The sequence below is a fragment of the Lactuca saligna genome, chromosome 8, assembly GCF_052625555.1.
Source record: "Lactuca saligna cultivar CGN05327 chromosome 8, ASM5262555v1, whole genome shotgun sequence".
Taxonomy (NCBI): domain Eukaryota; kingdom Viridiplantae; phylum Streptophyta; class Magnoliopsida; order Asterales; family Asteraceae; genus Lactuca; species Lactuca saligna.
Window position 1 is genome coordinate 8,643,408 of NC_136424.1, and position 12,809 is coordinate 8,656,216.

General features: G+C 37.0%; 1 protein-coding gene across 1 annotated transcript; it reads left to right on the forward strand.

Moving 5' to 3' along the window:
• The first annotated feature begins 2,503 nt into the window (after nucleotides 1–2,503).
• Nucleotides 2,504–5,680, forward strand: LOC145009375 (uncharacterized). The gene is made up of 3 exons (XM_078968083.1): nucleotides 2,504–4,195; nucleotides 4,433–4,564; nucleotides 4,940–5,680. The coding sequence occupies exons 1-3, from the start codon at nucleotides 2,504–2,506 to the stop codon at nucleotides 5,678–5,680; spliced, it is 2,565 nt and encodes an 854-aa protein (XP_078824209.1).
• Nucleotides 5,681–12,809: the final 7,129 nt, after the last annotated feature.

Here is a 12,809-nt window from a genome sequence, read left to right on the forward strand (position 1 = left end):
CTACGGATTAGCTACGGATAATTCTTATTTTCAGTTTTTCGGGCACCAAACGTCGTTTTTTCCGCTTCGTTTTTTTCACACCTCTATTATACATGATTATATCTAGTTTCACCAACTTTTAGCTATTAATATCATTCATAAAGTCTTGCGCACCTTCGGGATCAAGTACTCGTTTAATAAGTACTCGTTTAATGATTTAACAATATAATGACTATATTTTTCACCAACTTGTGATGGATTTATGTTTGTAGACATGAATGAGTTGTGGTATATATGTATGTGTATATGTGTATGTATACGTTTTTGTGAGTATTTATATGTGAACGTAGATGATAAGCATTAGAGTTTAAAACCATTAAACGTGTAATGGATCCCGTATGGGCACACGACTTTATGAATGACATTAATAGCTAAAAGTTTTAGAAAATATAGATAATCATGTATAATAGAGGTGTGAAAAAAACGAAGCGGAAAAAACGACTTTTGGTGCCCGAAATGTCGAAAATAAGAATTATCCGTAGCTAATCCGTAGCTAATTAGCTACGGACTAGCTACGGAATTCTAACGGAAATAATAATAATAATAATAGAAATAATAATAATAATAATAATAATAATAATAGAAATAATAATAATAATAATAATAATAATAATAAGAAGAAGAAGAAGAAGATGTTTAAATAGAATAGTCAAGCATGTTAGTATGGATCTGGCATGCCCGGTCGGTTGGTAAGTTCGTGGTATTGTACGTAGGTAACCCGAGTTCGAATCCCACCCGCGTTTTTTTTTTGCAGGCTGTAGCTAATCGGTAGCTAAACTGTCGCTAAACGTGTCCGTAGCTAAGCCGTAGCAGATTCCGAACCTGTGCCGTAGCAAATCGGTAGCTTTTTTTTAATTAAAATCCATTTTATTTCCTTGTTATATTCATCACACGACAATAATAATAATAATAATAATAATAATAATAATAATAATAATAATAATAATAATAATAATAATAATAAAAATAAAAATAATAATAATGATAATAATAATAATAATAAAAATAATAATAATAATAATAATAATAATAATAATAATAATAAGATGTTTAAATAAAATAGGCAAGCATATTAGTATGGATGTGGCATGCCCGGCCGGTTGGTAAGTTTGTGGTATTGTACGTTGGAAACCCGAGTTCGAATCCCACCCACGTTTTTTTTGCAGGCCGTAGCTAATCGGTAGCTAAACCGTCGCGAAAACGGTCCGTAGCTAATCCGTAGCAACTTCCGAAGCTGGTCCGTAGCAAATCGGTAGCTATTGTTTTTAATTAAAATCCATTCTATTTCCTTATATCCCACGAATTCCCCCCACCCCTTCACCCCTTCTGTTCAGCGAACAGATCCAGAAAAGAAAGAACCAAACTTCTCCCCCCCCCCCCCCCCCCCCTCTCGTTCCAACAATCGCCGGCGATTCCTCCGATCTCACCGTTGCCGTCGCCGTCGCCGAGCTGTGCTGCCGTCGCCGGCTTTCTTCTCCGGCGCAGTTCCTTCTCTCTCTCGGCCTTTTGCTCGATTCTTCCCTAAAAGGTAAAACCCTAGTGTTTTTTTTTTTTTTTTTTTTTTTTTTTTTTTTTGAAATTACTTGATGTATACAATTTAGATGCTTTATTCATTGATAATGCTAATAAGTTTTGTTGAATGTGATGTCGAATTTAAAGATTTAGATTTAATTTGGTTGAATATTTGGTTAATTTCATAGCTTGGTTGAATATATGGTTAATTTCAATTTGTTAAAAATGTTAATTTTGTTGAAATGTGATATATAAAAAATGTTGTGAACTTTAATTTGTTAAAAATTTTAATTTTGTTGAAATGTGATATATAAAAAATGTTGTGAAATTTAATTTGTTAAAAATGTTAATTTTGTTGAAATGTGATATATAAAAAATGTTGTGAACTTTAATTTGTTAAAAATGTTAATTTTGTTGAAATGTGATATATAAAAAATGTTGTAAACTTTAATTTGTTAAAAATGTTAATTTTGTTGAAATGTTAGGCTAATTTTATAAATTTGTTAAAAATGTTTGATTAAATGGGATGTTATATATGTATCATTAGTTATATATGTGTATTATGTATGTGTATTATGTTAATAATTTTTATGGGCTTTTTATGTATCATTAGTTATATATATTAGATTAAATGAGATGTTACACTATTACTTTTTGTTTAGTTTAAAGTTTTAACATTTTTTATATCTAAATGTAGTTTTAGATCGAAATGTTGTCTAATAGAGAATGGATGTACACAAAGAGACTCGATAATCGTCGTTTGTTTAATCCACAATGGCCACATTATGTTAATTTGTTTTTGGATTTTGCTTATGTGAACGCAACAAACATCCAACATATCATTAGGGAAGGGGTGGAAGTTTTTGAAATTAGATGTCCGTGTGCGAAATGAAAAAATATTTATTACCTTCCGAGAGAATTAGTTTTTAGCCATCTTGTTAACCGAGGCTTCATGATTGGTTATACACAATGGTATTTACATGGAGAAAAATATCCAACACTAGAGATAGGTCAATGTTCAAACCCAATTTCACCTCAACACGTGGGTCCAAGTTCGAATATTGAAACAGTTCAACACATTAATAACGATTTTAGTGATTATCATAGATATGAGGAGATGGTTATCGATAGCATGCACCAACCTGAGGCTTCGTATTATCAACAAACACCACAACACCCAAATCTTGAAGCCCAAAATTTTTATAAAGTTTTGAAACAAGCGAGTGAGCCTTTATGGGACGGGTGCACAAAAACTTCCACACTCTCTGCCACCACTAGATTATTGGATTGGAAATCCCAATCTAATGTTTCAGACACGTCATTTGATACACTTCTTTCGATTGTTAAAGACATTCTACCAACTGGCGAGAAGCTTCCTAATAACTTCTACGAGACCAAGAAAATGTTGAAGCCACTAAAATTGCCTTCAGAACGGATTCATGTATGTATAAACCATTGCATGCTATTCAGGGGCCAGTTTGCTGATTTGGATCATTGTGCAGTATGTGGAGAAAATAGATACAAAGCCAAAGGGAGAAAGGTTCCTAATTTGGTCATGACTTACATGCCGATTGGACCGAGACTCCAAAGGCTCTTCTATTCAAGGAAGACGGCCAAACATTTAACTTGGCATGCAGATCATTTAGTAGATCCAGAAAAGATGATACATCCCAGTGAAGGTGAAGCATGGAATCATTTTGACAGAAAATTTCCTAATTTTGCAAATGAGAAGCGCAACATACGTCTCGGGTTGTGCACTGATGGGTTTAGTCCTAATAATTCAAACACGACTCCCTATTCGTGTTGTCCAGTGTTTCTCACTGTTTACAACCTACCCCCTTGGTTGGCTTTTAAACATCAATACATACAACTTCCATTGATTATTCCTGGGAAGAAGAGTCCCGGACAGAATTTGGATGTTTTTTTACAACCTTTGGTGGACGAGTTGAAGATGTTGTTCACAGATGGCATTGAAACTTATGACGCTCATCGAAAGACCAATTTTCAAATGAAGGTTGTACTTCTATGGACAGTTAGTGACTTCCCTGCTTATGCAATGTTGTCCGGATGGAGCACTCATGGTAATTTAGTCTGTCCGTATTGCATGCACCAAACAGAATCATTTCGACTTTCCAACGGACAAAAACCGTGTTGGTTTGACTGTCATAGAAAACATCTACCCGAAAGACACGTATTCCGAAATGATACAGTTAATTTCTTAAAAGGCAAGAAAGTGAAGGGTCATGAAGTGCCTGTTCCATATCCAACCGGAGAATATATTTGGGAGAAAATCCAACATTTTCCCACTGTATACAACGGTACTCCCTATGGTCCAAATTATATAAAACCAAAAGGTTTTGGTATTACACATAACTGGGTAAAGAAGAGCATCTTTTGGGAGCTTCCATATTGGCGTCACCTGTTGATCCGACACAACCTCGATTTGATGCATGTTGAGAAGAATTTTTTTGAAAATATGTTTCATATTTCGATGGGTACCCCAAAGTCCAAAGACAATATGAAGGCAAGAGAGGATATTGAGATGCTATGTGACCGACCTATACTAAACCCCATTAGGGACAACAATAGGAAGCCTAGGAAGAACCCTGGAAAGTACACATTAACAAAGGAACAAGTTAAAAAAGTATGTGATTGGTTGAAAGAACTAAAATTTCCTGACGGATATGCATCAAATATAGGTAATTGTGTAAACACCAAAGATTACAGTTTTTATGGTTTCAAAAGCCATGACTGTCATGTGTTTATGCAACGGTTGCTTCCCCTAGCTATAAGAGGTTTTGTTCCAACAAAGATATATGAGGCCGTATCAGAGATATCCATGTACTTTCGAGTATTGTGCTAAAAAACGTTGCATCTTCAGGACTTGTTCGATATGAAACGTTGTATTGTTCAGACCATGTGCAAGTTGGAGCAAATATACCCTCCTAGCTTCTTTGATTCCATGGAAAACCTGGTCATATACTTAGCTGATGAAGCTATTGTTGGTGGTCCGGTACATTACAGATGGATGTACCAATACAAGAGGTAATATCCCTATTTTAATAATATATATAGTATTTTTAAAGTCATTTCTGGTATTCCTAACACATCGTCCATACATTATAATATAGGAAACTGGGCATAATTAAAAGAAGAATCAGGAACAAAGCACGAGTTGAGGGTTCAATAGTCAATGAACATCTAGTGAATGAACTCGCTACCTATTGTTCATTATATTTTGACCCGACGATTGAGACACGCCATAATCGAGAAGCGCGGAATTTTGCACCACAAAGTCACAGGTTTTCAATGTGTGTATGTTTTCAATCGTATTGATTATTATTAATGCATCGTTAACCAACACAATGTGTGTATGTTTTCAATGTAGATAATGTATAAGACACCCGATGGAAGTGCTAGACACTTAGAAGTTATAGCTACGAAACCATCGAGACATGCTTATTTTCATAATGGGTATTTTGTAAATGGTTATAAGTTCCACACTCAACAATACGGCGAGGGTCGTGCGACAAAAAACTTTGGAGTATGTGTTAGAGGGGAGACGTATAATGCTGAACAAGAGTCAGACTACTACGGCATATTGCAAGAGATCTTAGAGATTGAGTATTATAGCAGTGGACCTTCGACTGTTCTACTGTTTAATTGTATTTGGTTTGATAACAAAGACGGTGTAATAGTCAACAAAAACAAGTTGGTCGATGTCAAACCCAAATCTCGACTTCAAACTGACGATCCTTTTTGTTTGGCATCACAAGCTGAACAAGTATTTTATACACCATACCCTTCAATGTCAAATGAGACGAAAGACAAATGGGCGGTTATCAAAACAAAACCAAGAGGGGTATTTGAAGTCACCGAAGCTGAAATGGAAGCAGATGAAGTCTTTCAGGTTGAAGAACGGTTTGAGTCACCCCTTACTGTAACTCGTGTGGAACCGTTATGCCTAGCCTCAACTATAAATACATATGAGCAAATATCTGATGAAGCGAATGAGAGAATTGTGGAGGAAGACGAAGAAGTGGAAGATTTTGAAGACGGAGGTGATGAAAACGAGTTTTATTATTCAGAAGAAGAATTTGAAGACGAAGATGATGGGGATGAATGTTAGGAGTATTGTCTTTTGTTGATGTTAGGAGCATTGTATTTTGTTTATGTTAGGAGCATTGTCATTTTGAAGACTGTTGTACTGTTTAAACGTTGTTTTGTTAATGATTTGGATTTGGATATCCGGTTGTTTTAAACATTTGTTTTGTCATGACTTATCAATCTTATATTATATATCTGACCATTCTTGTTCTATTAAATGCAGCATGTCAGGTAATCGACGCAAGGATAAAGGCCACAGTACCAACACTTCTTCTAGCAGTGTGGGGTATAGGAGGGGGGAGGGTTATCCCCTAATTCTACCGACGAGCCACGTTATAGGACATCACTCATACCGATTGATATGCCGATAGTGACAGGAGTCGCAGGCTCCAACAGTCAGGGTGCCATCAATGAACAAACCGACATGGCTGATCCTTTAGCAGATTTGGCTGGGATTCTTCGCCATCAGGCTCGAGGGCTGGGTCATATGTCCCAACTCATACAGACAGATTATAGGCTCCAATCCCCACAAATGGGTTATACGCCTCAGTTTCCAAATACAGGTGCTGAGTTGCCGACCCCACAAACGGTTTTGAGGCCGGGTGGTCGTGATGGATTTGAGGAGTACTATTTTGAGGGTGCAGATGCACAGACAAACTTTCGGTCGCCACAGACCCCGCACACGCCACGGCCTCCGAACACGCCACCGACACCACATGGCTCCACCTCTAGAGGTGTTACGGGCGGCCACGACTCGAATGCGAGTGATTTTCAGGAGTCTTCGTTGCCCCTCATCAGCCGAAAAGGGAGAAAGTTAGTGTTTTCATATTTTAAAACTTTAATTTTTGATGTTAAAATTCTACTTATATAGTTCTTTTCAATGTAGGTTTGGGTCTAGGAAAATCCACAGCACGTGTATTAGTCTCTATTGGGAGAATATGGATCATCCGTGGCCCCGATTGAGGCCCTTTTGCAGATGTTTTCGCGTTTCAAGGCAATATATTAAATATAAATTATTGTATCTTATACTCATTTGTTTTTACTTTGTATTTTTAGATTTACTTTTTATTTTTTTACAGACCATGTACAGGTGGAATTCACTAGAGAATAGTAACATATTTGATGCCTTCAAGTGTGTCCTCAAGGATAGATACAGGGATCGGATGAAGCGTATCAGGATTAAATCTGGGGAAATGGCACGAAATGATGGGAAACCCGTCCCCTTAGGTCATTGTACCTACTACGAAGGGATGCATGACTACCGCCCTGAGCGCGTACCGGAGAATGTGTGGCGACGTTTGTGTGATGTAATGGATATGATACTTTATTATCTATTTTGTTGAATTTTAATCTCTTATTGTATTAGTATCCTTATATTTTTTTTTCTTTTCATAGCATTGGTCGACAGATAAGTGGAGAAAGAATTCAAAAATTGCTCAGCAGAACCGCAAAGTCGCAGATGCTAATGGGTCGACAGCTAGGCACACCGCGGGTAGTATAGGATTTGACGAGCACCGTAACAACTTAGTAAGTATCATAATTATAAATTTTATTATCTTATTTTTTTAACACTAACTACATCAACTATACTTTGTATTTTTATGTAGGAAAAGGTATTGGGTAAACCACCCACACAATTTGATGTTTTCATGAAGACGCATGGTACAGCTGAGGCGAAAAAAAGGTATTTTGCGGGAGATCATGAAAATCTCGAATATTGCTCACTAACTGCCAAAGAAGCACAAGTAACTTATCTTTTATCATTTATTATCTATTTTGATGTCTTAGTATTTTTGTACATGACAATGATACTTTTTTGGTAATTTGTAGGAGATGTATCTACAGGAGATGGCCAAAAAACACAGTGAAGACTCTTCAAACCATAAAGATGATGCGAGGGTATGGGAGGAAATTCAACTTAGGAGAAAAGGAAAGAAGAAGGGTGATATCTATGGCATAGGAGCATCAGATATACATTTTGTGATTACTGGGACACTGTCTTCCCAATCCACCCAATCGGATAGTACACAACAAGAGGTATGTTGTTATGGTTTAAACGTTAATTAGTATGTTGATAATATTGATATAATAAACTAAAGTACATTGCTAATATTGTTTAACTATTGTATTGTGTTGACATTTTTTTAGGTTGATAGGTTGCGTGCACAAGTTTCTACCATGGAACAACAACAACAAATGAAAGAACAAATGGAAATGGTTATGAGGATGATGAATATGTCTGGAAATCAACCCCGTGCTCCCCCTGATAATCCACCTGAGGACAATTGATAAGTATTTTGGAACAATTTAGTTTGTAAACATTTGATATTGTTTGTTTTGTTTAGTGCTTACTTTTGTAAGATATTTTGGACAATGGATTGGAATGTGTCAAACTTGGTATGACGGACGTTTTTTGGTGTATTTTATATGGTATTTGGGACAAATGTGAATTTAATGTGGTATTTGACAAAAAATTGGAAATTTATAATTTTTTTTTTTAAATAAAACGAAGTTAGCTACGGATTTCCGTAGCTATTTACTTGCGTAGCGATTCCGTAGTTGTTTTGTTCCGTAGCTATTCCGTAGCTATATAGTGCCGTAACTATTCCGTAGGAAATCCGTAGCTATTTAATTCCGTAGCTATAGTAGCTACGGAATATTCCGTAGCGATTTTGTAGCTAATCCGTAGCTATAATTTAGCCACGGGCTATTATGCTACAGTCAATTTTCCGTAGCAATTCCGTAGCTATCCGCTTATAGCTACGGAATAGCTACGGATTGTGCCGTAGCTATTGCACCCATTTTCTAGTAGTGTTTTTATTTAGCCAGTTTAGATTACCCAATTACTTTTGGTTTGTGCCAAGTCATTTTACTTGATGTCACTCATGTTATTAATCGGATTAAGCAAAAAAAAAATTGACATTGACTCAACTTGACATGCATTTGTCACATCATTAAAATGTCCAATTCGCATAATAACAATATACTTTTATTTGTCTCACCTAGATTACCAACTCTGGCATATACGTACTAAGTCATTGTATGTTGAGTTGCGCAGTCTGATTTAAATGCGAATACAAAGTTATTGTTAAAACTTAGGCCAATGGCAAAACTTTTAATTAATAAAGCAATCTCGTTTTGGTAAAGAGCACAGTCGCTACTTGGTCAAGAGACAATCTCATCTTTAGTGAATGGTGAAGGTATTAGGAGGAAGTGAAGTCTCGATTGATGATTAAGAAGAAAATGTTAAGCTACAAATAAAAAAGCAAAGTTGATGACATGTGTGAAGTGGAGTCTCAATTAACTGATCCAAAGCGCAATCTTGGTTGATGGCTGTAGAAACAAATTCTTCTCTTCAGTGTTCTATAACCTCAGTGCTCTCCAGACTTTGATTGCTTGAGTGATAGAGAAGCAGTTCCTGACATTAGGCTTCAATATTATCCTTTCTACTTGGAGAATAAGTTTGTTAATAATCTAACTTATGCCCTAGGCCCAAAATCAAGGTAAAATTTTCATTTTTTATAACCAAACCAAAAACCATAAATGTTTACAAAACATGGTCTCCAAGAGTTAAAATCACAAATCAGAGTTTTCTAAAATCAAATCTCCATGTTCAAATCCTGGCAACACTCAGCCCTTGTGGCCATGGAGGTTCGCCTGCAGTGACTCCAGGGCATGAGGCAAAGCTTTATGTTTACAGCGGGGGATTAGTCGGTGCGTGAAAACTGGCTCGGAAACTCTCGTTAGGGAAGTTCCCTTTCCAAAAAAAAAAAAATCAAATCTCATAAATCTAAAGGATATGCACGATCAAGCCTTCACCTTTCCCCGATCATCTAAAGTACCTGAAACATAAAACTTAATTTGTAAGCCAAAGCTTAGTGAGTTCCCCCAAATACAACACACAGCCAAACAAATATACATATTGCATGTTGGGTTTACAACCTCCCTGTTAGATTACCTTGGTATACAACCTCTCGGTTGGATTGCCATACATATTGCATGCTGGGTCCATAACCTCCCAATTGGATTACCCTAGCCCACAACCTCCGGGTTGGATTGCCAGTCTGGCCCACAATCTCACAAGAGTCTCAAGAATCAACCACACTTTAGATCTAACACCTATTTTATCAAAGGGACGTTGGAGATCCATAAAGTTGGCAAATTTATAGATTCCAAACACTAAATCCATGAAATAAAATGCATAAAAAGCTAGATGCTCTTCTTCTTCTTCTTCTTCTTCTTCTTCTTCTTCTTCTCCCTTTTTGCTAGAAATTACCACAAATAAGCTCAAAATCAACTATGGAGGGCTAGGGTTCAAAGGGATGTGTTGAGAGGTGATGAAGGCTAGGGGTGGTATAATTGTAGCCCTAAGTTTCTTTAAATACGGAAACAAGCCTAAAAAAAATTAGGGTTTTCCTCTTAGACTATCCTCACGTCGTGAGCGATACATAATCATGTCGTGAGTCCAAAGATGATGCACATTTTCAAATATTCTCTTCACGACGTGACATACATTCCTTAGATTGTGAGACAAGTGAAACTTCTAAATTCTACTTAATGAAATGATTACCTAAAATGGGTGTTACAATTCTCCCACACTTAAATTAGACTTTGTCCTTAAAGTCTGATTCCGCGAATAACTCAAGATAGTGCTCCCATTACTCTGCCTCAGGTTCCCAAGTCTATTCAAAACCTTTCTGATGTTGCCACTGAACTTTAACCAATGATACTACCTTGTTGTGCAAGGCCTTCATCTTCCTATCCATAACCGCCACTGGCCTCTCAACATAATTCAGGTGATCATCAACTTGAATATCATCCAAAGTAACAACTGCTAAATCATCAACCACACACTTCCAAAGCTGAGAAATATGGAAGGTGTTGTGAATTTGACTGAGCTCCTTAGGTAGATCCAAACGATAGGCTACCCTTCCCACTCTGGCTAATACTCGAAAAGGACCGATGAATTAAAGCCCCAACTTTCCCCTCTTCCTGAAATGTATTACATTCTTCCATGGTTATATGTTCAGTAAAACAATATCACCAACTTGGAACTCCAACTCAGATTGATGTCTGTCTGCATAACTCTTCTATCAACTCTGAGTTATTTGTAACCTTTGACTAATCTGTTGAATATTTGTCATTTAGAGGACTACCTCGGTCTTTTGCATCACCATGATCTTGACCTCTTCCTAACAGATTGGGGTACGACACTTCCTCCCATAAAGAAGCTCAAATGACAACGCATCGATACTGGAGTGATATTTGTTGTTGTACAAAAACATAGCCAGAGGATGGTAAGAATCCCAACTCCCACCAAAATCTATAACACAGACTCTCAACATATCATCAAGCATCTAGCTGGCCCTCTCGCTCTGAGCGTCAGTCTGTGAATGATAAGAAGTGCTACAGTGCAACCCCATACCCAATTCCTCTTAGAACCTCTTCCATAATTGATAAGTGAACTGAAAATCTCTATCATATACAATGGAAACTAGAACACCATACCAAGCCACAATCTCGCACACATAGACGTTGGCCAATTTCTCAGTCGAGGAGCTCTCTCGAACAGTTTGAAAGTGGGCACTCTTGGTCAGATGGTCCACTATAACCCAGATCGCATCAAATCCCTTAGGCATTTGATGTAAATTAGTGATGAAATCTGTGGTGATTTGTTCCCATTTCTACATTGGAACCTCCAAAGGCTGAATCTTTCCATGCATCCTATAGTGCTTGGCCTTGACCATCCGACAAGTCTAGCGCCTCTCAACATACCAAGTTATCTCTGTCTTCATGCATAACCACCAATAACCAAGTATCAAACCCCAATACATCTTGGTGGCTCTAGGGTGTATCAAAAATCTAGATTTATGTGACTCCTCCAACACAGTCTGTTTGATCCCACCAAAATCTATACCCAAACTCAACCTCATCGGGTAAACAATTCGTGGCTATCGGTAGAAAACCTGTCAATCTCACTCCTGATTTGCTACTGCTTCTAATTCTCCTTCTTGAATCCCTCGTCCTGAGCCTCTCTAATCAAATCCAGAAGTGGCGAATCAATCGAAATCGTCATACATAAGTTCCCAATAGAAGAACTAGCCGACTTGCGACTCAAGGCATCAACTACCTCATTCTCTTTTCTCGGGTGGTATAGAAATGTCGCAATCATAATCCTTTACCACATTAAGCCATCTACGCTATCTCTTATTCAGATTTGGCTGATCCATGATATATCTCAAACTCTTGTGATCAATGTAGATAATATACAGGACCCCATATAAATAATGCCACCAAATCTTGAGGGAAAATACCACTGCTCCCAACTTTTGGTCATGCGTCGGATATCGAACCTTGTACGACTTCAGCTTTCTAGAAGCATACACAATAACTCTCCCTTGCTGCATGATTACTATCCCTAACATGGTGATAGAAGCATCACAATAAACAACAAAATCATCCACACCCTCCGGAATGGTCAACAACAGGGCCTCACATAACTTCTATCTCAGTGCCTCGAATGTACCCTGCTGCTCTGGACCCCAACAAAAATCCATGCCCTTCCTCGTCAGGCGAATGAGGGGTACAATAACGTTGGAGAAATCCTGAATAAATCTTTGATAATACCCTTCTAATCTTACAAAACTCCCGATCTTCGAAGGAGACTTTGGGACCTCCCACTGCATGACAATCTCAACCTTGGAGAAATCCTAAATAAATATTTGATAATACGCTCTCTCTCTCTCTCTCTCTCTCTATATATATATATATATATATATATATATATATATATATATATATATATATATATATATATATATATATATATAGATAGATAGATAGATAGATAGATAGATGGATAGATAGATAGATAGATATGTGAACTGCTTGAAATGCACGATAGTGGATAGGCTAAGGATCTTTCAGGAACTGCATGCTAGAATTGTCTGATATTTAAGATGCTTTATAGCCTAGGAATTGCTTGTTATGTGCTAATTGAAGTTTGACTTCTTAACTTGTAACTCCCGCAAGATAGGGCTAGATGATTAAAGAAGACCAAGATAAATTATTGGTCATAACAATAATTAGATATTATCAAAAAGGATTATTTAGGGAAAATAATCTAAAAAAAAGTCGTAGTAGTCGTTAAA

What these genes read in the sequence shown, in the direction of transcription:
- LOC145009375 (XM_078968083.1), top strand. Translation starts at nt 2,504, where the DNA reads ATGATTGGTTATACACAATGGTATTTACATGGAGAAAAATATCCAACA. An exon ending in CAAAGGAACAAGTTAAAAAA is followed by an intron (nt 4,196 to 4,432) that starts GTATGTGATTGG and finishes TTGCATCTTCAG; the next exon opens with GACTTGTTCGATATGAAACG. An exon ending in AAGCTATTGTTGGTGGTCCG is followed by an intron (nt 4,565 to 4,939) that starts GTACATTACAGA and finishes TTTTCAATGTAG; the next exon opens with ATAATGTATAAGACACCCGA.